The 27702-nt window shown below is 35.2% G+C and overlaps 1 protein-coding gene across 7 annotated transcripts in view; it reads left to right on the forward strand.

Annotated features, from left to right (window-relative positions):
- The window catches only part of PCDH9 (protocadherin 9), a 703877-nt gene that overhangs the window by 447585 nt on the left and 228590 nt on the right, over positions 1-27702 (forward strand). For 4 of the 7 annotated variants that reach the window (XM_042838945.1, XM_042838943.1, XM_042838946.1 and 1 more), the window contains one exon: positions 21962-22163. In XM_042838945.1, coding sequence (XP_042694879.1) covers positions 21962-22163 — 202 coding nt within the window. Of the gene's footprint in view, positions 1-16700; positions 16715-21961; positions 22164-27702 lie in introns of all 7 variants that reach the window. The other 3 variants (XM_042838948.1, XM_042838949.1, XM_042838944.1) reach the window with 2 other exon arrangements.

Below are 27702 nucleotides of genomic sequence, written 5' to 3' on the forward strand. Positions count from 1 at the left end.
GATACAAGTGGACTGGAATTAACTATTATACTACATTTTTATATCCTGATATTTCTTTATGATGAATATCTCAGAGAATGTAATGAAATTAAACCAAATACTAGAAACATGACTAGAAAGTGATCCTGATGAGTGTTCAGCTGAATGAACATAGATAGGCAAATGTGCTTTTTTAATAGTCAAGTGTGTCTCAGAGGAATTAGGTAGGTGAGTATTGGCACGTAGGAAGCTAAAGCATTATCCATTTTAAAAATATGAGTCTTCTGAGATTTTTAAAATACTTTTTTTTTTTTTTTTTTTTTGCCTTATGCTGTTGTATGTTGTATTGTTGACATCACTTAAAGGATTGCATACAATGACGCTTCATGTGAGTATCAGAATCCTCAACTTGAAATATTCTATTGCCTGTAGCTTGCTTGTCATTTCAAAACAAAATGGCAAGTGAAGAAAGATCCTTATCCTGTCAAGCTTCACTAATATGTTGCAGCTTCTGTAGTATTCTCCTAAAGTGTCAGAATGCTCTGCAGAATGTTGGCATCATTCAAAAATATCAGTAGTTCACTACCCCAATACCTACCTGCTATTTTTAAGCATCTTAGAAATAAGCTGTTATGTTGGAATTGCTTTGACCAAGTCCTTCAGGTACAACAATTGCAAAGAAATCAAACTGCCATCTCTCTCCTTGTCCAGGAAGACCTGAACATTCTAGCTGTCTCCGCAGTCAACTCTACTGGAATTTGAAGAGACACTTCAAAGCTCGATTGTTGGTATCCCAACCCCTGTTAAACTCTGGACAATGCCCAGAAAATTGGTTTCAGAGCAATATTTAGAGTCCAAAGGAACATATCTGTTTAATCTGGCAAAAGCCATCTCAGCAGTATTATTAAGCCACTGAGGGAATTTTCAAATGCCATTTTCTTTGTTCTTCTTCCTTCTGGCATCTATTCTGAATTGCTCACAGATCAGAGAGATGTGAAAGTCCCTTATGATTAAGGGACTCTTTGTGAAAGTGTGTGGGTGGCCCTATGCCAGACCACTGCTTTTCATTTCTCTAAAACACTTTACCTGCAAATGACAGACAGTAGAGTGACTGAATAAGCTGTTAGAAGGAAGGTGAAAGACAGGAAAACAAACAAACAAACAAACAAAGAAAAACATCTTGGATTGTTGGTGGATTCACCAACTCATGTGACTATTCTTCCATACTGATTCCAAGACAAGATAGTGGCCATTGAATTGGGCATTACTTAACATAACTGTTGCCATTTAGAAATCTCTTTCAAAAAGAGAAAAATCTCAGGTCACCTGTTTTAAGTTAGAAGCTATTTAGCTCTGCTGGTGCTCAGTAGGCTGTAACAGGCTATTTTCAAGCATTTGTGAACAATTTGAGAGCATATGACACTATTGATTATAGCAAATAGGACAATGATTAATGACGCTGATATCCTTCCATTGCCTCTAAAAGAATGTGAAATTATATTTATGGGTCCATATGTTTTGATATGGGCATCTCCGCACTGCAACTCTTGATCTAAGTTAATTAATACATCTTACATTAATTAATTAAGAGTTTCAGGAGCACCAGGGATTGTGAGCAGGAAATAGATTGGTGGAGTAACTCCCTGCCGTATCTGCGAGAAAGGCACCGGGGTGATACATCCCAAATAGTGGTGTACCCCTCCCATGTTGCCACTGGGCATAGAGATGGGACCTAAGAGATGGGGAAGAATGGAAACAGGTCTCATATCAGCATCACAGGTAAACCCCCTCCCTATCAGCACTGATTCCCCAGCTGCCCCTGTGCAATAGAATAGTAGAATGGCTTGGGTTGAAATGGACCATAATGATTGTCTAGTTTCAATCTCCCTGCTATATGCAGGGTTGCCAACCACTAGGTCAGACTGCCCAGAGCCGTATCCAGTGTTGCCTTGAATGCCTCTAGGGATTGGGCATCCATAACCTCCTTGAGCAACCGGTTCAATTGTGACACTACCCTCCCTGTGAAAAACTTCCTCCTAATATTTAGCCTAAATCTCCCCTGTCTTAGTTTAAAACCATTCCCGCTTGTCCTATCACTATCCACCCTCATAAACAGCTGTTCCCCTCCTGTTTATATGCTCCCTTCAAGTACTGGAAGGCCACAATGAGGTCTCCCCGGAACCTTCTCTTCTCCAAGCTAAACAGGTCCAGTTCCCTCAACCTTTCTTCATAGAAGAGGTGCTCCAGCCTTCTGATCATCTTAGTGGCCCTCCTCTGGACTCTTTCCAAGAGTTTCACATCTTTCCTGTTCTGGGGGCCCCAGGCCTGGACACAGTACTCCAGATGGGGGTTCACAAGAGCTGACAATAGACTTGAGACTCTGGATCTTGAGGAAGGGGGAAGTGAGGATGCAGTGGAAGGTGCATCCAGAAAGCCGTCTAGGGTGAGGCAGCTGGCTCTATGCCTTGAGACTGCCTTTGCCAAGAAGAAAAGAGGGGTGAATGTCATAGGCATCTCTGTACTGAGAGGAATGGAGGGCCGTATATATTGGCCAGATCCTGCCCATAGAGAAGTGTGCTGCCTCCCTAGAGCCTAGGTCAGGGACATTACTAAAAAACTTTCTGGTCTGGTTCAACCTTCTGATTATTATCCTTTAATGACAGTTCAGACGGGAAGCAATGAAGTCACTGAGAGAAACCTATGGGCTATAAGAAAGGCATTGGGGTGGTGAGTTGATAGAGCAGGAGTACAGGTGGTGTTTTCCTCTATCCCTTTAACGTCAGCAAGAGACACTGAGAGGACCAGAAAAATAAATCTCTTAAATATGTGGCTGAAAGGCTGGTGCCATTGCAGGAATTTTGGCTTTTTTGACTATAGGGAAGTTTACTCAGTGCCTGGGCTGATGTCTGCAAATGGGTCTCACCTGTCTTAAAGAGGGAAACAAATTTTAGGCCAGGAGCTGGCAGAGTTCCTTGAGAAGGCTTTAAACTAGGAGTAAAGGAGGAAGGGGGATGAAATGAGGCTTCGTAGTGATGAGCCTGGGGGAACAATGTTGGGATTGAAGGTAATGCACTCAGCATGGGCAACAAACAGGAGGAGCTGGAAGCCATCACGTGGCAGGCAAACTAGGACTTAGTTGCTGTTACTGAAACATGAAATCACTCCTGCAACTGGAATGTTGCAGTGCATGGCACTTCAGAACGGATAGGCAAGAAAGGAAGGCTGGTGGCACGGCTCTCTATGTTAGGGAGTGTTTCAATGCTGTTGAGCTCAGGGCTGGGAATGATGAGGTTGATTTTCTACTGGTAAGGATCAGGGGGAAGTCCAACACGGGGACATCCTGGTGAGGGTCTGTTAGAGACCACATAATGAGGGTGCAGCAATGGGTGAAGTGTTCTACTAGCAGCTGGAAGAAGTTGCATGATTGACAGCCCTTGTTCTCATGGGGGACTTCATATTGAAAATATAACATAGTGCAGATGAAACAGTCCAGGAGGTTTCTAGTGTGTGTGGAAGAGAACTTCTTGACAGAGCTGGTAAAAGAGTTTACCGGGGAGGAAACCAGCTAGACCTGCTGTTCACAAACAGAGAAGGACTGGTGGGAGTTGTGGAAGTTGGGAGCTACCTTGGGCAGTGACCATGAAATAGTAGAGTTCTCAATCCTTGGTGAAGTCAAGAGGGGGCCAACAAAACTGCTATTTTGGATTTCCAGAGGATAGACTTTGAACTATTCAGAATACTGGTAGGGAGAATTCCTTGGGATTCTGTCCTGAAGGGTAAAGGGCTCCAGAAAGACTGGTCACTCTTTAAGAAGGAAGTCTGTGTTGTTAGAGTGTTACTTTTCACAATGTGACTCTTTTCTCCTGAATTGATGACATTGAGACAGTGGGGAAGAAGATCACTGTGAATGAACAGGGAGCTTTTCCTGAGACTCCAGGAGAAAAAGAGAATCTTCTCTGTGGAAGAAGGGACAGGCCACTCGTGGAGAGTACAAGATCGTTAGGATGTGCAGGGAGAAAATTAGAAAGGCAAAAGCCCATCTTGAACTCAACCTGGCCACTGTATTAAAAGACAATTTTTTTTTTATTATTTTATTTTATTTTTTTTACAAATATAACACTGTTTGATCTAAGCTTGCCAATTTCACTTATATAATATTCTTGAAAGTAGATGCACTTGCTTCTGTGACAACTGTGATTCTACAGATATGTGTGTGTGTAGCCAAGTCTTCATCAACACATTGAGTTTATAAGTATACCAAATGCTTTGCAGTACGAGTGTTTTTTAATTCAGTATATTCTACTATGCAGTGAGAACAGATATTAGGGAAAGGGAAAATATATACATTTCAAATGGATATAAATGAAAATTGATCTTTATTTTAATTTTGTCCTCCAAAACAAAGTATAAATGCTGAGAATAGTAAGTGTTCTAATTGTAATTTCAGAACCCTCTAATGGTATTTCTCATATATTTATTTATTTAGCAAAATGCATGTGAAAATTTCAACTCCCCAGTCTAATTAATTCTCCTCACTAAGATTCTGACTGGCAAGTCTTCTCTAGACTGAGCTTTTGTGGGTTTGCTGCTCATATTTCTTAATTATTTTGGTCAAAAAACTCTCTCTATGCTCATTTGCCTCAATTAATTTTGCTCAATTATGATTGGATACCAAGCAAAAGTCTTTTAAGAAAAAAATTCCATTAGTTTTTGCTTCTTTTACCCTCTAGACTCTTTCATTGGTTTTGCCAATATGTCTGCTTTTTTGGCACACCTGCTTTTGCTGTCTAGATTGTGCTAGTTCTTTTCCCAGAATCAATCGTGAGCAGCTTGCAACCAAATGCCTGATTAAAAAGTTAGCAGACCTTGAGTGCAATTACTTCAGCTCTATGGCATTCACGCATTAAACCCAGTGTTAATTGTTTCCCATTTTTGTAACGATCCTTATAATAGGATAAAAACAGAAGAGATCATTTCTTGAAGTTAAAACAGCAGAAAATAAAGACATTTGCTCTGATTAATCATCTCAATATGAAATTAAACACAAGCACAAGTAAACATAGAGGGTCCTTATGCTGGATGCCAATGAAATTGGCATTGGTTCCATTAGAAAAAAATTATTCTGAAGGCTGGAACAACACACATTTTTCACAGTTAGACAAAAAATAAGATTGAATAAAGCAGGATTTTTGAGTTGCTATTTCAGAGAACATCTACACTTTTATTGGTGTAAGTAATATCATAGATACTGTCTATATCATGCTGTGTGTACAAATATTCACAATTTTCTATAAACGAATAATTCTGTTATTTCATTTGAACTGCTAATGGATGGTGTCTTGCTGCTTTAATGAATTTTTATATTTGAAGAAACATTAGGGTTTTATGTTTGTTTTTGTTTGGTTGTTTTTTGGAGGGTTGGCTTTTGTTTGTTTTTGAGGAGGAAAATATCCCTAGATGATTTAGTGCCATCAAGCAGTACACATAACTGTAGTTATATGGTTATATTAACTTATTACCTTATAGTTCTGTTTTGTCTTTACTTCATCCAGTCCGATCAGATTATAAATTTTGTGAAGGAACAGCATTCTTTTCTGTGTTGTTAGAGTGTTACTTTTCACAATGTGACTCTTCTCTTTTCTCCTCCTTTCTTTCCCTACTCAGTGTAAAATTTAAAACCTTTTGCAGTAAATAAGAAATATGTTCATAATTCCTATTTACACCCCAAATTACACAGTAAGAAAATATTTATTCTTCACAAACATTTGTGTATTTTCTACCTAAGCATCTTAAATTAATTTGTAGACAGCATGTTATCTTTTATAACTATCATGCCTAGCTGAAACAGGCAATGATCTCTCTCACTTATCATAAATGTTGAGTGAGGGCAGCTGGCCCCTGTCAAGAGGTAGTAAGTACCTGAAAATAGACCTCAGGTACCTGATTCTGAGCCTTAATAGGAAACTTTGTGTTGATTACAGTGACTGACACTGTATTTCTCATGAAATCTGTCACAAAGCCCATCTTCTAACTTCACATCCTGCACTTTAACCACATGATTGCCCTCCTCCCCTGGGTTGGAATGACAGCTTATATCCTCTCACATGTTAGCTTCTCTGTCATTTTCTGTTTAGCTTAGAAACTCAGTATCATGAATTCTTTAAAATGCTACTTGTTTGACCTGGCCCCTGATTTTAATTGTTAAGATTCAGGCTAGCATTCCAGATGGTCCCACTCTACATGCGCTAACAAACTGGACCTGGTTGGTATTTAGCTGTTTCTAAGGAAAGTGCCAGCTGTTAGTAATTTTGCTTGTTAGTGAATATCATTTGAGATTATACCACTGGGTGAAGTCCTAAAGGATATTTGGCATTATTGCACTAGTGAATATCTGTAGCCAGCATTATTGAGTTAGCAGTTTCATCTTATAAGGGGGAAAAAAAAAAAAAAAAAAAAAAAAAAAAAAAAAAAACACATTCAAGAAATTGGAGCACATCTGTTTTCCTTCGTTTTTTTTTCCTAGTGTGGGAAACATTTAACTTCTTCATTACAAATTTAATTATGTACAGTTTGATGTTGAATTTTTTTTTTTTTTTTTACCTCTGTTATTAACACTACTGTTCAAACTATGCTATACAGACTTTATAGTTTCATTTCTAGAGATTTTAAACTTCATGTTCCTAAAAAATAATGATAAATAACTTTGCCTATCTTAGAGCAACAACCATATCCACTAGTATTTTGTGCAGTTCACATTCGGTGCTTATGGTCATGATACATTAGGCACAGAATGAATTCTTTAATCATTTTGACTGTATTCCTTTGAATAAAACCAGTTACAGTAAGTATTATCTATGAGAGTTCTCATGGAAAAGAATATTTTAGGATCAGAACTTATCCAAACATAGTTTTAGCTGCATTTTTTCCATAGTTACACTTAGGAAATCTTCCAAAGAAATTCTGGATACCAAAAGGACTAACGACCCAATCTGTGCAAATTTTGAGTGGTTTTCTTTAGCCATTACATAACTTTGAATTTGAGGGCGTATTTCATACATAGTTCATTGGTTAGACCATAGCAGTTTCATCTTCTTTTACAAAACAGGGAGAAGAGCTATTAAAAGAATATATTTAACCCACATTAAGAAGTTCAAACACACAGTTCAGTGCATGTAGACATGCACATTGACATGTGAAACATTTAATGCCAATCCTAGGTGACTATTTAATATATTCTAACCTTGTTTAAGAAGCCATATTCAGATTAAATTTTTATATCAAAAGAACAACATAGTAGCATCTTCTGGAAAAAAAAAAAAAAATCAACACATCAAGGAAAGAGTGTTTGATGAGTGAAATCAGAAGGAAATTTTCCAATGAATTTACTAAGGCCTGTATTTATTCCTTCTAAAAATTGACATTCAAAATAATGTCAGCAGGTATAAAAGTTTGTATTTCAGAGAATTTTCTCAGGCTTGAATTTGTTTTGTCTGCTCCTTTTGATTTATGTTCACTTTTACAGTAGCAGTAAAATAATAATTTAACCAGTTATCACCCTACTTGCAGTTTCTCTGAAAATCTCTCAGACTTCCTGTCTATCAACAATAAAGGTCAAATCACAAGCTTTGCATGCATTCTTATGCGACTTATTGTCATGCTTTTGTGATTTTTGGTTTTCAGTATTCCACATCATAACATCATGTAGTGCTCTGGGAGTTAAACTATTAATGCTCCAATTTCGGGTACCTGTCCTTGTACATCGCGGAAGTCATGGGATCTGGCATTTCCTAGTTGGGAGGTCTCTTACTGCCTTGCACTGTGTGTTAGAGGGTGCTTTCCTAGCCGTACCAAGCTTTTCAGGTTTGGCTTGGTCTCAGGAACTCTCCCTCTCCCCTATTTTATTTGATTTATTAGTCTCAATTTCAATTAGATTGTATTATATTGTGTTATCTTGCATTCTGATATCATAGTTAGTAAAATAAGTTTTCCTCCATAGATTATTGCTGCTGTTTTTTATTTTTCCTTCCTTGAGCCCAGCTCCCATCTTCCTATCCCGTTTCCCTTTTCCTTCCGACTTTGAGGGGCTAGGGTGGACCAAGGGGCTTACTGCCCCCCCCCTGTCATGGGCATAAATTGATCTAGCTAACTTGGTGACACTTGACAACTTCTGAAGACTGACATAATGTGGCTTCCACAGGCATTGTGCTCTGTGATGTATTCTATGCTCTGATAACTAAAATCCCAAAATATCACCAGGCATTTTCTTCCATCTGTCATGGTAGTATATGTCAGAAGGAATCCTGATATACGACTTGAGAAATTGATATCAAAACAGCCATTCAACTTATTTCAATTTGCCCATAAATATATTTTAATCAATATTTGTTCCAATGCTGAATTCTCACTCAGAAACACATTTTTTTTAATCTCTTCTGTAGACAGATATTATGTAGATCATAAAATGATGTACTAGCAATACATCTTTTTTAAAAAAGAAAATGAAGCTTTTTTTTTGTTTGTTTGTTTCTTCCTGGAAAACAAAGATGTGTACATGTGCCTCTACAGTACTTACATGAAGTGCAATTTTACCCTTTTTGCCTGTGCTTCTATTTACAATAATGTTGTTTCATAAAATTATATGTGAAACAGAATGTTTGTGCTTGTCAATTTGCCTGATGAAAAGCTAGCATTTGCAAAGTATGTGTAAATTACTCTTGAAATGTTAGTAACTGCTGGGCTCAAAAGTCAATCTTTGGTTATCTTTAGTAACACGTAGTCATGTGCTCCCAGTGGAAAGTACACAAATAAGTCCATTACATTTAAACACTGGGATCAAGGGTGATGACATACGGCAAATTCTGTGAAATGAGAAACTTGGTAGTATGTAAATTAGAAAAAAATGCACCAATCACTAAATGTTTTATGCCCAGTTTAAATATCTCATGTCCTCCTTTATCTTGGTTTGTAGACACATAATCTTGAAGAACTCACTGTTAGGCCAAGATCACATGAAGGTCTGTACTTATGAGTAAGTGACTTAGTTAATCTATTTCCAGTAGAAGCTAAGCAGAAAAAGATGGCTATAAACATTAACTAAAGTAAAAAATGAAATAAAATAAAATAAAATTAAAAAAAAAAACAACTTCTGCAAGCTTAGTCTTTTAAGTCACTAAAATTAAGAAATTCATTAGTGTTAGTAATCAACATTAAACTCACCTGGCACAAATAAATAAAATCATCAATACTGAACAAGAATGTGAACAACTAAATTTGTCTTTTAGCCTTTTTCAGTGGGGCCTATGACATTAGCAGCATTTTCTAAAGCTATCTAGGTAGTCAGAGTTCCTGTTTTCCCTGTAAATTTTAATAAGTCAAGAGCTTGCCATATGTAATTTGTGGAGAATATTAAAAATTGGGTGAAGTGCAATAATAATAGCGATTCTTGTCAGCTCTCATTTTACTTCTATTTGAGACAAGCAGAAAATACATTTCTAGTTACTCTTACAATAAGATGCCTGTGAGAGTATCTGCTGTTTTGATAGTACCGTAGCATTGCTGCCTTTGTGTAGATGAACTCCATATAGAAAGACCGTATTTTTCCCTCTTTCGTATTCTTTGCTTCTAAATGAAGTTTCAGCTTTCTTAGTGCCTAAGCTCCTCATGTGTGTATTTAATGATATAAACTGCTATATAGCAAAACCCTAATATGGTTACTCTTTTGTATCTTATTTGGCATGATAATTTAATGTATCAAAGATTTGCCTTTTACACTCAGGGTAGTCAGGATAGCACAAATATGAAAGACCCATTACCAAGCCAAAAAGGCCCATTCAACCACTGAAAGACCTAGCCTTATCTGTGGATTTAGCTTTTCAAGCTCTGACATAAGACACTAGCAGTCAGATATACATATGTGTTACCTGCGACAAAGGAAGAATCTGTATAAATATTTGTTGCAACATGCATTGTTCCCTGAAAATTTCTGAAGAAATTATTTTCTGTGACATATGTTTACTTATGTAACATGAAAATTCCAAAGCTTTGAGATTTCATCTGGAGAAAAAAGTAAAAAATAAAATACAATTCAGAAATTTACTCTCACGGAAGCAGTTCATCAGGACACTGTATCTCAAGTAACAAAATATAGGTTTTCATTGTAAAATTGCATTATAGTCTAGTTTATTTTTTCTAGTAGAGATGTAGGTATATTTTGACTGTGGTGTTTTAATTAATTTCTAGTGCATGAAATCAATTGGGATAATAATATTCATTTCACAATTAAAATATCATATATATGATGTATATAATATTATATATAATTATACAAATACATCTTTCCAAAGGTGTACCAGCTTAACAGATGCATCCTTCATAGCAATCATGTCCACTTTCAGCTTTTCCAGTGTCGATCCATTTATTTAATGTGACAACTACAGTGTCCATTGCGTTAATAGATGTACAGCTGCTTTCTAGAATCATAGCGTGTAAGCGGTCTTATCCTCAAAGGGCAGTATTGCTGCTGTTTCTGCTTTCAGTGTTTGCAGGAGAAGACATGACTGATGACTCAGAATTAATTGTAACACAATATGCTGTCAGTGACAGATATCTGCTGCATCCACTAGTACTACTTCAGGAAGCAGTGTTCTAATGTACTATTCCCCCTACAGTATGCCTGTAAATTTAGAGCCTCCTTCCTTGTTCTCTTCCAATCCCCATGCTAGTACAGAAATCAATGAGAATTCAAGTTTTTTTGCACATAATGATACTCATTTTATCCATGAAGAACAACACTAGGAGTACTGATTGTCTTACTGTGTTGTTATTCAAAGTCTTAAACTCTCCTTTTTCCACTCTTCCTGTCTCATTTCCTCTTTAAACAGTATTAATCTGAGTGCCTTTAAAGTCCTGTGGCACAAAAATTCCTAGTGGACAGTTCATTATTTGCTGTTAAATTGATGGATTTTGAATAATGTCTTTCTTCTTTGATACACAGTTAAAAACTAGAGAATTCAAAATCTGGAGGCATGTTATAACATAGAATCACCCCAGACAAAAGATTACTACCATTACACAAAATCCATGGACTGCTTTATTTCCAAGGTTACATGCCATACTAATGAAAACTAAAGGAGTAGAATAATAGCATTTTTTTTTTTTCTCATCATGCTTTTTCCCAAATATCACCGGGAAATTTCCTGCTCCTTGGTAGGAAAGTGTATCTTTGCATATCTTCTGTAGTGACTGACAGTGATGAAGGCATATATCCACAGCTCTTCGGTAACAGTACTTCTCCCCAGCCATAGTTCATAGAATCAGTAAGATTGGAAAAGACCATCTAAAATCATTTAGTGCAACCATTCATGTGGCACTAATATTGCCCACTAAACCATGCCTTTAAAAGCATAGAGAGAGTTTACTTCCAAAAGCGTAGAGAGAAACTTGAGCTAGAAAATTCATAATTGATCTGACGACAACACAGAATTATCCTCGGCTTTTCTTATCAGATTTTATTAAAAACAAGATGCAAAATCAAGACATGATAACTGATGTGATACTGTATGTATTGATCTAGCCAATCATCAATAAACCTTAACCATTAAAAAAAGCCAATGGAATACGTCTATAACTGAAGTAACTATAAACATAAGCTGTGTAAACATAAATTGCAAACATAACAGTCTATATTTTCATAACTTTCTCATTCATGTAAGACAACAATAGTTTTCTTGTATAAGCAGGTTCAAAATAATGTACATTCCTCAAATGGGAAATATTCTTTTTTTTTTTTCTTTTTTTTCCTCAAATCTGGAAATGTAATTTATAGTTAAAAGAAACTTCCCAGAATTTTATTATCTTACTCACATTACTGAAGCTAGATGATTTTTACAGAATATAAATCAGGACATATTTATTCTTATAATTAAACTAGTAAAATTTCAGCAACAGCTGTTTTTACATTTTCATAGTTCATATACATTATTGATCAATACATGCTTTTATTAATGTAAAACTTCTGGGAGTGCAGAGAACTTATGCTGGTTATCATTATAATTGCTACAGTGCTTCTGCAGTACTTCTTCAAGTGAGTGCACTTGTAATGTGTTTTGTCTGTCTTGCTAGGAGGAGCTCATCAGCAAAACCAAACTAAACAAACAAATTGAAGATCAGTGAAGTCTTTAAATTACTAAAGATCACATGAAATATAATTCCATTACAACTAAATTGTTTACAAGAGAGCTTCTTTCTGTGCTGTAATGTTCCAAGCTGTAATACAAAGAAGTTTTTCTCTATAAAATGTGCCACAGAAACAGATAAGGCAGTTCACACTCAGTGCAGTATCTTTTGTTTATAAGATCTTTTTCTTCAGGTTCCCATGTCCCAGTACTTAATGACAACTAAAGTTTCAAGTATGGAATATCTAAAATCACATCCTTAACTGATGAAGAATACAATGCAAGATCTGCGTTTTCCTACTGGCAAGTTAACTTTGGGCATTTACATTTTAAAATTCTGGATTTCACGTCTCTCTATTATCAAGGAGTAAAACATAAAGTTGGTGAAAGGATCAGTCTGCCATGAGTCTCCTAGTTGTCAAATACCTTATACTTATCTAGTCATCTGCAGCCAATGGCTGAGTATAGACACCTCAAAAAGCCATTTTACTGCACCTTTTTGCATGCCAAGAATCTCACTAGAGCTACCTCTCTTGCTCCATTAACTACAAATTTATTTAGGAAACTGTCCAAGTCACAACAATAATTTTAGCAGGTATTTATTTACAAATTGCTACATGTTTAATGAATCTTTTCTAAGGTTTATTTTCCCCAGAGTTTCTGGTAAGAAACATTTAAAAAATATACCAAACTGTGGTTTACTGTAGCAATTTGGTTGAATAATGCATCTGAACAATTTGTAATGATTTAGTTTAGTTGCATATTGAACTATTTTCTGTTTTATTGTGTACAGCAGTTTCTTTTCTTTCCCCCACTTGCCTTTCCATGCATCTGAGAAATTAATTTACATAACTGTGGGTTTAGAACTGATTTCCTGAGTCTCAGACAATTATCTCAGGGGGAGGAGTCTAAGACAGAAAATATTGACAATTCAGTGCTGTTTTAGCAGACACCAGACTGAAGAAAGTAACACTCTGATTTAGTCTAGAATAAATTGTACAACTCAGCTTTCACGTTAGGTCAAGTTTGCCTTACAGTTAAGATGATTTCAGGTAGGTAACTGCCTATTGGAAAAATGAGTGTTTGCATACTAATTGAAAATACAATACTTAAAATAAAATAGATAATAGCTTCTGTTCTGTCCAAAGAAAAAAAAAATGAAAACAAGAAAAAAGCAGGTACACAAACAACAACAAAAACACAGGGAAAAGTGAAGACTACTGGTTTCATGAAATAAACTAAAGGAGTGTTACAACTGTCACAACTTTAAAAAAGAGAGAAAGTGATCACAAAAGACTATTAGAAGCACAGGATTTGATTGCAGTTCACTGTTTCTTTGTTCACTGTGTCTGCAAAACTAAAGGAACTGCCCAAAGAATGGGGCTGTTTACTTTCCATACTTAGATGTGCTTAGGGCCATCAAGCGCACATTTTCTCCTCAGTCAGTGGGAGACGGCAATTGAGACAATCTGTCTCTGAGTCATTCTTTTCACACTAAAGACGGGGCCAGTTATCTTCAGCCTAAGTAGTAACAGACATACGAGGTGATTATATGTTTCCTTTTAATACATTGCAGTGTAATTTACTGATTTGTACGACATTTTGCTACGGTGAAATTGAGTAGAAGAAATCAAATGGCGATCTGACATAAAACAATGTACATTCTGGAATCGATACTAACATTGTTATGTTAGGGAGAGAAAACAGGAGAATATCTAAGCACTCAAACTACCTACATGTGCAGCACGGTATGAAAACTTACAAGGAAGATATAAAATAAATTGCCTTTTTTTTTTTTTTTTTTTTCCCCCATCCTTTCCTTAGCCTGAGAAATTGATGGAAACCTTTCTTACCTCTGTCACTTTGGTTCTCTGGATGAGGTATCAAAATGAGAATAGAGACTGGCTTATCTTGTGATTCAAGTAGGACCCTTGAATGAGGACTGCTGTAGCAAACTTAATTTAGACATAATAAAGAAAAAAGAATTCTATTTCTCTTAGCAAATTTCTGGAAACTACTGCACAGTTTGTACAGAAAGTGTGAGATTGAGCCAAGATTATTTTAGAGAAGCAAGGAGGACTTCTTACTAAGAAAGGAGAATAATTTTACTTTATACTAATGTTCTTTCATAAGCTCAAGTGAAGCATGAAGTAAGAAAATGTGTATAAGATCACTAGGCTGAATTATATGAAGCCTTATTTTTGGTCTTTTTGGCCTTTCTGCAGGATATACTGTACACTTTCCGAGGTCACAGTGAAAAAAAATACTTAAGATTCATTTTTTCAGTTTGGAAAATAGAAGATTATAAGGGGAATTTATTAAGTCAATCAGAACTGAAAATAATAGCAAACGAGCAAAAGAGCTATTGTTTGTTTACAAAGCAAACTAATACAGCAACCATATGGTAATTCAGAGACCTTGCCAATTCTTTCTGGAGCACATACAAACATAGGTATGTTTCTTCAAGTTTCCTGTTGTATTTTAGTTCAAAAAATTATCTCCTACCCCAGATGATTCAATTGCCGCATTAAAAAGGTGCACCCTAAGTGCTTCCAGCATAGCACTTAGAGAAATCTTATGAGAAAAGAAGGGTTTAAACTACTTTGTTTTTTTTTTTTAAACCCTATTTTCCTCCCCTCTGAAACTGTTAAGCTTGGTTTTGTGACTTCATTTCTATTACAAGCTTGATATCATCAAAAAATTATATCCACATTTTAGTACATGAACCAAGAGTCTTTCTTTTAATCCTGAGAGGAACAAACTTTATCAAATAGATGCTTTCCACAGAGGACCTCCAAAGAAGCACAGTTGTCTCTTTCATCCTTACAACATTTTCTTAAACTTGTACATAATTTCTTCTTCTTCATTGTCATTTTATAGGATTTTTTCTACTGTTTTCTCTTGATATTATTTTCAATTTTTCTTCTTAATTTAAGGGTGGTGTTTAAGTGTCAAAAAAGTTTTTGATATATAGATTTTTCTGTATCTTTTTCATAAAGATTACTTTTCTATGTTTGTATTTTGATCTTCGGTAGTGCGAATAATTTTGACATAAGGAAAATATTCCCAAATTGTTTTCTTTCTCTTTATTTTTTATTTTATAATGTTTGTTTGTCACCTTAACGAAAGAATGGCATAATAGTTCAGAAAGGAAGGTGAAATATTTTTTGTTGTTGCAAGTGTTCGCCTTTGAAGTATAGATCTCACATACAATTGAAGATGTGTCATGCTTGAATAGGTAGTCTGATATGCAAACATATGGTCCATTCTGTACAGCTTAGTTTGACTTGGTGTGAATGAGATGTTTTGATGGCCTTGTCTAGAAGGCCAGAAATCAAGGCTCATAGCATGCAAATATGTTGAATGGAGAAGCGGACATTTTGTTTAGCTACCTGCTTTCTAATCTCAGAAAGAAGCTAAGCTGGTAGTGTAGAAATGTTTCACGTTTTTTTTTTTATTATTATTATTATTTTTTTTTTTTATTGTATCTTGTTTTATCATAATGGATAGCATCTCATGCTGAGTCATTGTGAGAGACATTCAGTAGCAGAAACAATAGAGTAATTATTTCTTGGCTGCCTGATTAGTAAAATCAAAACAATAGCTATGCAATGAAGTCTGATTTTCAGAATACAGCAATTTTACCATGGAAAATCTCCTCTTAATGCTGATTTCTGTAACTTTGTTTGATTCAACTACATAATTGGAAGTAAAATACATTTTAGAATCTAACATGCAATGGAAGCACTGAATAGTTTTGAGTTTATAAGCTTGTGCTTATACTTCCAGTGTAAAATTCTATTTACAACACAGCTTGTAACTCATCTGCTATAGGACATTTCAGGCATTCAATATGATGTGGAATAGTCTTTCCTCAACTTCAGATTTAAAGCACTCAGGTCAACTAAATAACTTACGTTATTTACAAACCACTTTCTGCCAGTGTTTGATGGTTTTTGTAACATAAGTCAGCAGGAAAACCTGCCCAATTCTCACCAGTACTGGCATAGTCTGAGTAATGGAGGATTCGTTACCCAGTGTGCAGTAAGCCAATTTCATACGTAGAGATGAGATTTACAGCGAAGTTGCATGAGTTTGGGTCTAGATGGCCTTTCACAAAGCTAGCACACCCTGGGACTTTTGCAACGTTATTTAATAAATATTAAATATAATAATTAAATATTATATATATATGATTATATTTGTTTATACTATTAATTACATTTTTATTTAATTTATATTTATGTAATATAATTAAATGTACTGCCCCAATACAGCCTCAATTTACCATTGGTCAATAAGATAGGGCTAATCTCTCTACAGGCCAGCTAGACATGCTAATTAACTACATGTTTTCTCAAGATTCTCCTATCTTCAAAAACAAGTTTAGTCATCACACTGTGATTAAGAGCTTCTCTACTTAAACACTTTAACACTTTCAAGAATGGTCATACTGACTTAGATAAAGGCACACATTTGCTATATGTAAAGATGCACATAAAAAGGTTTGAACAAAGTTTACCAACAACACTGGCCCAACTATTATAGAAATCCATGCTGAGGTCCAGTACCCACAAATTCTTTTGCTTAGATAAGGATTTCAGGATTGTGTTTTTTATACACAAAGCTACTTTCAAAAGCAATAGATTTGTATGGTTTGAAATCACAAATTCTAGTGTCAGAATATGTTTTATGAAGCTAAGATTTTCATAAATAAGGTATTTTGGTCCAACACACTATGTTTTCTGACTAGCATGCAGCGTTGAAAAATTATGAAACTGCTCCAGATATTTGTAGTGATTACTTTATTTCCAATTAGAATTCCTTACATCAAGAAAACAGAAGTGAGAAATACGTGACAGAAGAGTAAGATGCAGCTAAGATGTATTTTTAAAATGCTTTCAGTATCTTGAAATAAAAATGTGCTAATGAAGAAAGATGTAATATGCTACGCCAAGCACAGGTTCTACTTTTCTGTGCCTGTGCCAATATCTCTATCCTTTTCCATCCATTCCTCCCTAACCCCTCAAGAGCTTTTATTCTTAGTCATTTTCAAGAATCACCGCTATTATTTATGTCTATCAATCTTGCAAATTACAGTTGTTAGAAATTGCCAGATGTTGTTTAAGTTCACTTCTTTATTTGTAACTAGACCAGTTTCATGTATGATTGATTTAATATACTTTTGCTTGTTACTACTACAAAAGTATCAGCTGGCTGACCACCTTGTCTGGAATGAGAAAAAAAAAGTTCATATTACGCTTCAGCACTTTTTTTTCATCAACACTAGAGTTTGCTATTCTTTGTCACCATCTAAGATACAGAATTATTTCTTTCTGTGTACCTCTTGTGGGAATGAAGTCATGGTTCACCTGGATGAGCTTTATGGAATCTGCTGCAAAATGTGATTAATAGAAGAATGATTCAGTACATCTGATATCAGTTGTTTTTCTGATTTTTAAATTCAGCCCGGGTTCAAAGACATTGATTAAATTGTCCTGGGTTACATACTAAAATTATTTTGACACAAGGTTTTTTTTTATTTTATTTTTATTTTTATTTTTTTCCAAATGACACAAATGATGTTTTTAATTGAGTTTTCCTTTTAATTTTGAGTTTTACAGAACAAAGATATTATATTTTCCGATTAAAAATCAGATCTAAAGAAAGCCCATGTATTGCATTTTTTTTCCCCCAGAAATGATGATTTATGATCAAATATGTCACAGATTGTAGATTTGAAGGTTGGCCATGTGGTATGGAGATGAACCATAGCCCTACCTCATGCTGTATGTACTTCTCCTAAATATACTATAGTATAATTAAAACTGTAGTTTCTTGTTATCACTGATTCTAGAGTTGTACCATGTATCAATGTTTTTTAGAATAAATTAATTATATTTAGGTAAAAAAAAATTCAAAGCTTCCTTTGGTTGCATGAGGAACCAAATAAAATTATAAAAATATAAAAATAAAAAAAAATATAGTCTAAGCATGCTCTAGGATTTTCTCCTGAAAGAAGTCCCTGATATTATTATATACAGAAAGTCAGTATGCCTTGGAAAGCAAAAGCCTTTTTGTGAGTGGATAGCTTTTTAAAAAAAAACAGTTTGAACATGTTCAGTTATTTTAGGAATCTTATGTGTCCAAGGAGTCGGAGAGGCAAGGACAACTTTGCATTGTAAGGATCTAACTCAGCCTGTTTTCATTAAAGATTTGTGGAAGGTGAGAGCATCTGCTTCATTAATCAAGGACATTTAAATAATAATTAGAAGGGGAAGCCGTAAACCAGGGACATACATTTTGTAGACAAGGGAGACAGTGCCAAGGACCAAAAGTTTCCAGTCATTAGGAAATAGGCAATGGAAACTTTTCCAACAGTTTTGGAGAGGGCCAACCTGGACTTTGTAACTTATGAAAAGGGTGAAACAAGGGAATGTGAGGATTTGGGATATTTGAGGGACAGTGCCAAGTTTATGAATGAAAGTTTAGGGGAAGGAGACTGAAAGGAACAGAAGAGGAACAATCAGAAAGGGGTACAGAATGGGGCTGATCACCACAGTCTGTCTTGTGTTATCATTTAATCTCTTAACTGTCTCTCCGAGTAATCTCACTCCTTGTTCTGTGTGTGTCAGTACTGCAAGGACTCAGCAGCAGCTAATGGCAGGACCCGAGTGCGTATAAATGTTATCAAGAACCATAACCAAGAAAACTCTCTAAACCAAATGATACTTTAGAAAGCTGACACTGTTTTTTTCACAGCACTGTGTGCACACTGATCTCTCAACAAGGCATGCACACCCCAGAGCTAAATCACTACATACATTTAACATATGAATATTATACAATTCCCACAAAGTTCTCTCCTATTTCATGCATGTTAAATCTCACAGTGCACCTGCATCTACCAATCAAGGGATTCTTGCAAGGGAGTCTTGTTTCCCCCGTAGATGGTACTGATGTCAAGGTACACATATGACTCATTGGTACCTCCTTGTCTCTTAGATTGCTCTTTGGTGCCTCTCCACAGTGTCTTCACAAATGGGCCTGTGTTTACCAGTCTGGAGTATCAAGGGGCCTGTTCTTTGAATATGATACAGCTGGAGAGCCAGGTAGTGTTATCCGAACAGGCAGAGGGGCTGTGTTGGTGACTGAAGCACCCATAAGTGTGCTGTGTGCTGGTAAGCCTGGAGGTGTTCAGGCCTGCTGCACCTGCCAGCCTGAGGGAGGAGAGTATGGGCTGTGAGAGCAGCACTGGGCTTGGGCCCATGGAACAGGCAGCTGCATGGAACATTCTTTAAGACACTAATAAGATTCCAGTTGATGGAATGGATTGTCTTCCCCTTTGAGTGACATGATATGTCTAAAGCACTGGCTTTGAGTCTCTCTTTGTGGAAGGCTTTTCCTCTCAGTGTTTTGATGGCATGGCTTAGTCTGACATTTCCTGACTGATTGCATGCTGCCCCTTCGTCACCTCTGAATCTGGATGACTGTTTAAGGGACCCTCAGAGTTTTGTAATTCTTTATGATTGGTGGGGTCCTTATTGAGACGCTTGGAAAGCCATACAACCAAACTTATATATCTTTTTCTTATCATTCAAAGTGCGAGCTTAAAAATTTACAAAACTGAGGAGTTGCCATATCAGTATTCAAGCTCTGCCATTTTACAAAGTGACTGTCAATTTAGAGTCAGAACAGATTTTGGCTAGGATAAGGAGCTTTTTGGTAACCAAGATCAGTATTTCTGCTTCACAGCCCATGAAACTGTCCATTTGTATAACTGCATTTTTTTTTTTTCAGTATATTTGGGTGGTAAATTAAGTGCAACAGTTTAATTATTTTCCAAAATGTTGAAATGTTCATTTCTCCTCTTTAAGGACTTTTCTTAGTCATTCATATTTTCTTATGAAGTCTTTTAGTTTAGTTTAGGTTAAGAAGTTAATCTCCTTTTCCTCTGCTGCTTACTGATTTTACTAGTGACATAAATTCTTAACCTTGGAAAAACAGATTTGTAAATTTGGGTTACCGAAAATAAATGTAGGAAGAGAAGATTTTTTTTAAACTGTGTGCTTAAGTATATTTCGTTCAAATTTAAAGGAAAAATATCTGTTAGTGATTAGAGAAATTGTTCAGGGTGGCAATTCCATAGTGAAAATACTGGAAGAAAAAGTATTGAAGCTTGAAGTAAAAGAATGCTTACTGACAGTATATAGAGTTAAGATTTCTGTTGGTATAAATTAATACAGCTCAGTGACTCAGAGGATCTGGGTTTTTGTGGGTTTTTTTTGTTTTGTTTTGTTTTTGTTTTTGTTTTTTTTATGCTGGATTCCAATCCTAAAGCTAGGAAAGGAACTTAAAAGTAAGATACTAATTATAAAATCACAGCCAAGAGCAAATAGTACATTTATTTCTATACTGACTTGCACGAAAGTAATTGAAAATTGACTTAATCAAGTATCTGTGTCTACCCAAGGGAAATGAATAAAAGGAAGCCTCATAGAAAATATTGATCATCATGTAAAATGGCAGCAATTACCATTAACAAATAGTTTTTAATAAGCAAAGATACAGTTAATACTATTAACTCAAGGGTTTCTCATTAAAAAAAAAAAAAAGAAAAGAAAAAAAAAAAGCACTAAACAAACCGTTGTTAAACTTACTGCAAATTTTGTGAATCTCTTCACTTTAAATCTTTCTAGCTAACCAGATTGATCCGATTCAGCAGCTCCCTGCTGCTGAAATTCATTTTTGAGGAAAGTTTTGCTTAACTTAATTTAACCTCCCTCTTGAGATGGCCTTGAACTAGTTGTTTCTGAGGCTTCAGAAATGCTGTATTCTGATCCTTGAAGACCTGTTATATTCCTTTCATGAATGCTACAGCTGCTAGTGCTAAACAACTCACAATAGTGCTAACGGCTCTGGAGTGCACAGGGAATTGCTGCATTATACTGTGGCCACAACTCATGAAGTCAAGCTATTTCTCCAGATGAGAATTTCACAGTAATGACCAACTAAACCAAATGCACAATGTGGATTTTTATTTTTATTTTTTATTTTTTTACTTTTGCAGTGACTTTTTTCTTTCTCAAGAAGCTCAAGAAAAATTACAGTTCTGGCTGCCATTCTCCGTGTTCCTTTGAGAAATATACCTGAGTTGTAATTTTATATTTCTTACAGAACTGATAACTGCATATTCCATCATTGCATTCTTTGATTCATTGTTGATCAGTGCAGTTTCAGTTACATTATCAGAGTTAAATGTCTGTATTAGGTAGAGTGCTGATATCAGTTCAGTATCCATGTAAATCCTTCAATTCTTGAAAGATGACAAAGTAAAAATATACTTTTTTGTTTGTTTGTTTAACTTGGTGTTTTTTTTTTTTGTTTTTTTTTTTTAATTTCAATAATATGAGCAGTGATAGTATGGGTTTTAAGCTCAGGAGAGTATATTTATTACATTTTCCAATGTTTGCTTTTCATAACAGTTTGCCAATGTTTATTTCTGCTTATCAGGAAGTGTTCATAGATCACAATTTTTAAATGATAAGAAACATACCTAAAGGTCTGCTGATCACTTTTTCATGAGAAGGTTACTTCACAGATGAGCACATGAGTACTTTTGTCTGCTGTCTTCCCTGGGTTGCTATAAAAGCAAGCAAAAATAAAAATAAATTTAAAAAATCACCAGCAAACTCAATTGCCTCTCCAGCAGTGCCAGGAAACTAGTTGTACTTCAAAAGTTTTTTTAAAAAATCAGGAGAACAGAAAAGAAGAGCACTAATCAGCATGTCCTGTGCTCTTCTTTGTAGTCCCAGCGCCGTGTTACATTTCACCTCCCCGATGGCTCCCAGGAAAGCTGCAGTGACAGTGGTCTGGGAGACCACGAGCCGGTGGGTGGTGGAACCCTGATCTCACACCCTCTCCCTCTGGTTCAGCCGCAGGATGAGTTCTACGACCAGGCCTCACCAGACAAGAGGACTGAAGCTGATGGCAACTCCGACCCCAACTCGGGTGAGTCACTGACAGAGCTCTGCTTACCTGTATTGCTTTTGTCACTCTTTTCCTTCCCTTTCAGATTTGTTAGAGATATTTTTAAGCACCTGCATGAATATTTGGTCGTCTAGCTCATAATGCTTGGTAGAAGATAATGTGGTTTGCTTGAAGTTCCCCGTGTTGTAATTCATCTGAAGAAACAGACATGTCCAATGAGAAAAAAACAGCTCCAGGCAGTTTTGCATGGTGAGAATGGATAGAAAGAAGGAAATCTTATGAAGTAGTATGCAGTGCTGTTGTCATTTAGCATTGGGCTTTTGGAGGTTGCCCTGTCACATACCTATAATATCCCCTTCTTATTGCAAGGATCATATGGTTTCTTTGTTAAGTTAAAATGGCATGATCTGCTTTCTGGAACATTTTTTTGAGCATTTTAATGCAACTACTAAGCATGTACCTACTTTGGCAAGTGGTTTTGGTTTTGTTTTTTTTTGTTTGTTTGTTTTGTTTTGTTTTGTTTTGTTTTTTTTCCTTCTTTGCTATAATAAATTTACATGATTGCAGTGTTTGTGACAGTCAGTACCAAAAAAAAAAAAAAAAAAAAAAAAAAGAAGTGAGGTCTTATCAAAAGCTGTGACTAGTTCTTTGCCATTGCAAGATGGAGACCTGGGCACACTGAAAACTGGAGGAGAGCAATAACACCGCCATTAAGCTTTCTGTTTTCTGTCTAGAATGTGTAGACAAAGGTTAAAAGCCTTGTCTCTGCTCTTGGAAGGTAATTGAACTTGCATTCTCCTGCATTTTGGGAGTACAGAAATAAGGATTAATTTCTTCCTCTGACATTTCTCCCTTTTTTATAGATGATTAAATTTTTAGTGAGTCTGTACAACAGGGAAGGAAGGTGGCACTGGGATCTGCTGCACAAAATTCTGACCTGTGTTCTCATTTGGGCAGAATTGGATTTGAATTACATTTAAGTCATGGTAAATGAGAACGTAAAAGATGGACTATTGACCTTAGGAGCATTTATTGTTTTTTTTTTCATACTTTTTTAAGGGAGTATAAAGAGGATATGTGGGATAAAACTATAAAACTCTGGGGAGAGGGGAGGTGGGAAGGGAAGGAAAATCTTTCCTGTCTGAATTTTGTTCTGTTTTTCCCCTTCTCCTTCCTGTTTTTCTGGATCTGATAGCTGACTCTTTTCTCCTCTAAACAGAAGTATTGTTGGGTCTATCACCTTAAACCTTAAGTCTGTAGGAATGCAAAGAACTGTAATAGATTAGCAACTATGAATGCATTGACTCTGGAGCAAAGAATTTTCATTTATTTAAGTGAGGGAGGGTCTTAAGTGGAATTATCCTTTTAATTCTCTGACTGCATGAAGAATTTAACAAGATCAGAGAAGGGGTTTAAGGCATCATTGCCTGGATGACACTTTCACATTGGCTTTGCAGACTCTGAGTTGCCCATTTTTTCTTTATGTGGCATAAAATTCATAGAAGATTTCAAAAAAATGTGCCCAGTAAACTTCACGTCAAGTTACTAAAAACGTGTTTTTACAAATTTTTTGTGAAGCTTGTTGTTCAAATGAAGAACGTTAACGATGATAAAGAGCTATTCATCCCTAATACACACAGTAATGGAACAGTGTGAATAAGTGTTATTAAAGGCTATAAGAAAAGTTTTATTATGTCTGCAATTACACCCAATTTAGTCTTGGGAATGCTAAATTAATGAGAAATTTATGAAAATATAGCAATCAAACTTCACTAATGAATAGTGAACTATTGACATGCAAGCTTTTCACCTTTTATCAAAATGAATTAGAATGGACATTGAAACAGTGTAGTCTGTATCTCATAAAATCTCACAAACTACAAGGGGAATGATGTGGTTGCTAACGTGACAGAAATCATCCTAGAAAAACCCAAAGCAGGAAAGGAATGATGTTGCCTATTAGATGGATTTGACTTTTATATCTTATTCAGCATCAAGTTATTGTTTAGGCATTATGCCTAAAGTTATTTTGGTACTGGATACATTTTTGGATGAGAAGTGAAATGGAGTATAAAGCAGTTTGTGGTTATTGAAGATCCTGTGACATTTTTCAGAAGATTGGACAAAAAGGTGATTGGACAAAATTGCTCTCTGGGCATTTACATATGTTCATGGTTAATGTAACTGACATAGTATTATCTTAACATTGTATACCTTGACACTCCTAATTTTAACTTCCAGTTTTATTGCAGTGAAATGCAATAAGAGACAGTTTAATTTCACTGACTGTTTAAGGGATTTCTGTTTATGAAAACACTTTGAATTCTGAGGTAAATGATACTACTATAATATAAGGTAAAAATCTTAATGAAGACTAGTAATACTCCCATGTATGTGTAGTACATTTAGATTGTACAGTTGATGAATAGTATTTTATTATTCTTTTAATTATTTCAACTGAAGAGAATTACAAGAATATTTTCTAATGATCTCAAAAAATCTGCAGAAAAATATACAGACTTTTCCTATAGTATTTTTATGAAAGTTTGCTGCAGTTCATGGGAAAATGGGTTAATCTTAATGGTAAAGTTGTTGCTTCAGGGTGAGAGCAATTTTGGTAAATGGCTTTAATGCTCAGTAAATTATGTGGTTTGGTGTTGTACACTCTGTAGTTGTGCAAATAAAAGTTCATCCATTGTTTGTCAATATTAGTATGTTGCTATTTTAGTTCAATTTTGAGCAGTGACCAAAAACTTCAAAACCTGCAATGTTGAAAGTGTATGTGGGAGTTAAAAGTCTCGATAAATTATTATATGAATGTAGGAGAAATCTTACTATCTTATTTTCTCGACACTATTAACTTCCACAGAGAAGCGACAGAAACGATTGCATGGTGTAATAAAAAAAAGATACACAATGAGAGTAAACTCATTGGACTAATCTTAAAGCAGCAGTCTTTCTCACTGGGAGAAACTGAAATGGAGAGAGACTGCAAACACTAGCAGTGTCAGCCACTCACTGTCACCATAGTTATGAGGGAAAAGCAATAACACACAAATATGAAATAAAAATTAATTTTATATAAACTTGAATAGTGATGTGTGCAGTCCAAATTTATACTTAAATGCTTTTTTTTTTTCTTTCTTTTTTCCCCCCTCAAGTGTGTCATTCTGTTCACTAAGATATCTTTTTCATTTCAGCATTGCATGATCTATATTAATCAATTGTCAGGGAACTACGACGACCCATCAGTTGTAATTTACTAATTCTACCTTTATTTCATTAGCACTTTGTTATGCTTTTTAGGAAGGGTCTCACCAGTGAGCAACACTTCAGTTTGTTTAAAAACAGCATATCACTACAGAGTGACACTTGCATTTAGTTTCGTTATGCATTATTAGGTGATAATAACAAATAATACAAATTTACTACAGGAGGTCTCGTTATTCAAGAGCCATAGTTACAATGATTTAATTTTGCATATTATTGATTAGTAAGGCAAGCCTTGTGTATGTTACAGTGTTTTATTGAACTTAAATGCAAAGATTAAGAATCTTAGCCTTGTCTTGCTGACTATGACTTTGCCAGAAACATGGGCCAAGAGAAATGGAAAAATAGCACAATATTACCTTTTATTTTATTTTATTTTATTTTATTTTTTTTGCAACCGTGATGACAAACAGGAGAAGACTGCAGATGTTACACTTCTTATAGTTTGTTATAAAACCAAAGTATGCACAGTAAAGGAGAATCTCTACTTTCTTGGAAAATACTGTTTTTTAATAATCTGAATGTATATGCATACACATACATTTCCTATAAAAATCAAATGATGATATTCCAATGATCAACCATCTATCTGATGAAAGTTATTTACCTTTTAGTTTCTTCAAGACCTTGAACAATTAACAATCCCATTAACAAATCAACCAACTGACAAAAAAAGAGAAAAAAATAGAAAGAAATGGAAAAAAAAAATCATATTTAGTTGTACAACTTAAGATCTTTTATTATGAAAAATCCTGTTTTAAGTGGTTTGTAATGTGTTTAACATGAAATAAGTGCACTATTAACATAAACATCTTTTATGATTGGTTTTGTTAAAAATGTACGGGTGTCTGATGTGATTTCATATGAGTTATTTCTTCCATTGTCAGTCTAAAGAAAACTGTTTTTGTTTGTCAGCAGTCAGGTGCAGAATGTCATTTTTCATTATTATCAGTGTGGTTTTCATCAGCATCAAGCAAAACCTTGTTAGTGGAAACTCTTTTTCAGCGTGGTTTACTGTAGGTTGTCAGGGACTTAAATTTAGATTGAAATTGTTAAATGTATCTAAGAGATTCATGCAGCAGCTGTGAGATGAAACTGTATGAAGGAAAAATGTGCCTCCTAGTGTAAAGAAGAGGTAATACACACTTTTGTCAAAATGCTTGATAAATCGCATTTTGATAGCTGCAAGCTGTGGATGTGATTCATTTTTCTTCAAAGGGATAAAGAGGAATAGCATATACTTAGAGAAGTGCTAGAACTGCTCTGGGGAGGAAGCCTACAGTACGCCGTGGATGAATATATGCAATAATTGCAAAGGTTTAAAATCAGACAGAAATACATTATTTATATTTTCTGATGTATGTTTAGGAAACTAAATAATGGTTTCCTTATTTTTATATCTCATTAATAAGTAGTATCAATATGTGTTACATAACATGAAGTAATAACTTTCTAAAAAATGTGAGATACAGAAGAAAATGTGATTTGAAGGTCATCCCTTTTTCTTTGCCAAAGAAAAATAGTTGACCTTTAAATTAAGTAGAATATTCTATTATGCCCTAAGATATTAATTAAAAATTGTGAAGCAGTTGTAAATTGTTGGAGGTAATAGTGTCTATCAATAATGCTTCTTGAAGATAGCTTTCTTCTTTTCAGTGTGTTAATATTATATGGGTAAATCTGCCTGATAAATACCCAAGTTCTCACGTTTTAATAAAACTAATACTGGAGTGGTTTAGTCAAATGATGTCAGGGGTATTAAATCATACTATAATTCCAGTAATAACTAGGAATATCTCTATGGCAGAGGTTTAATTATGATTAAAGTTCAGAGTAATGACAAGACTGTCTTGTATTACACTTGGTCGTATGATAAGGTCCCATGTGGAGAAGCTAAGTCTCTCATGCAAAAAGCTTTGGTTTTATAGTGTCACTGTCATTACACCCAGTGGGTGATGATAGTTTAACCTTGCAGGCATACCCTCTACAAAATCCTTCCTTTTATTTTGCTTCCTCAAAAATTGCTTCCTACTCATACTGGAGTCAATAGCTGAACATCCTCAGGTGTAGGAAGAAATGCTTGTGTTAATGCTTTCTCTTTAGATAAATCACCATCCATAGCTATCCTTGTGTTTTCATAATATGAGTCTCTGTGTGAACTAAAATAGGAACATTTGCCTTTGAGCCATTTCCTCCATTTCATTAAACACAAGTTCATACCTCACACAGAATCTTACCCTGTCACATTTAGCTACAGGCAAGTAGGAGGAAGAAAAGCTGGAGTCAAGAT

The sequence above is a fragment of the Centrocercus urophasianus genome, unplaced genomic scaffold (genome assembly GCF_019232065.1).
Source record: "Centrocercus urophasianus isolate 14NV4802_14NV808 unplaced genomic scaffold, USGS_Curo_1.0 seq_9, whole genome shotgun sequence".
In the NCBI taxonomy this organism is placed as follows: Eukaryota; Metazoa; Chordata; class Aves; order Galliformes; family Phasianidae; genus Centrocercus; species Centrocercus urophasianus.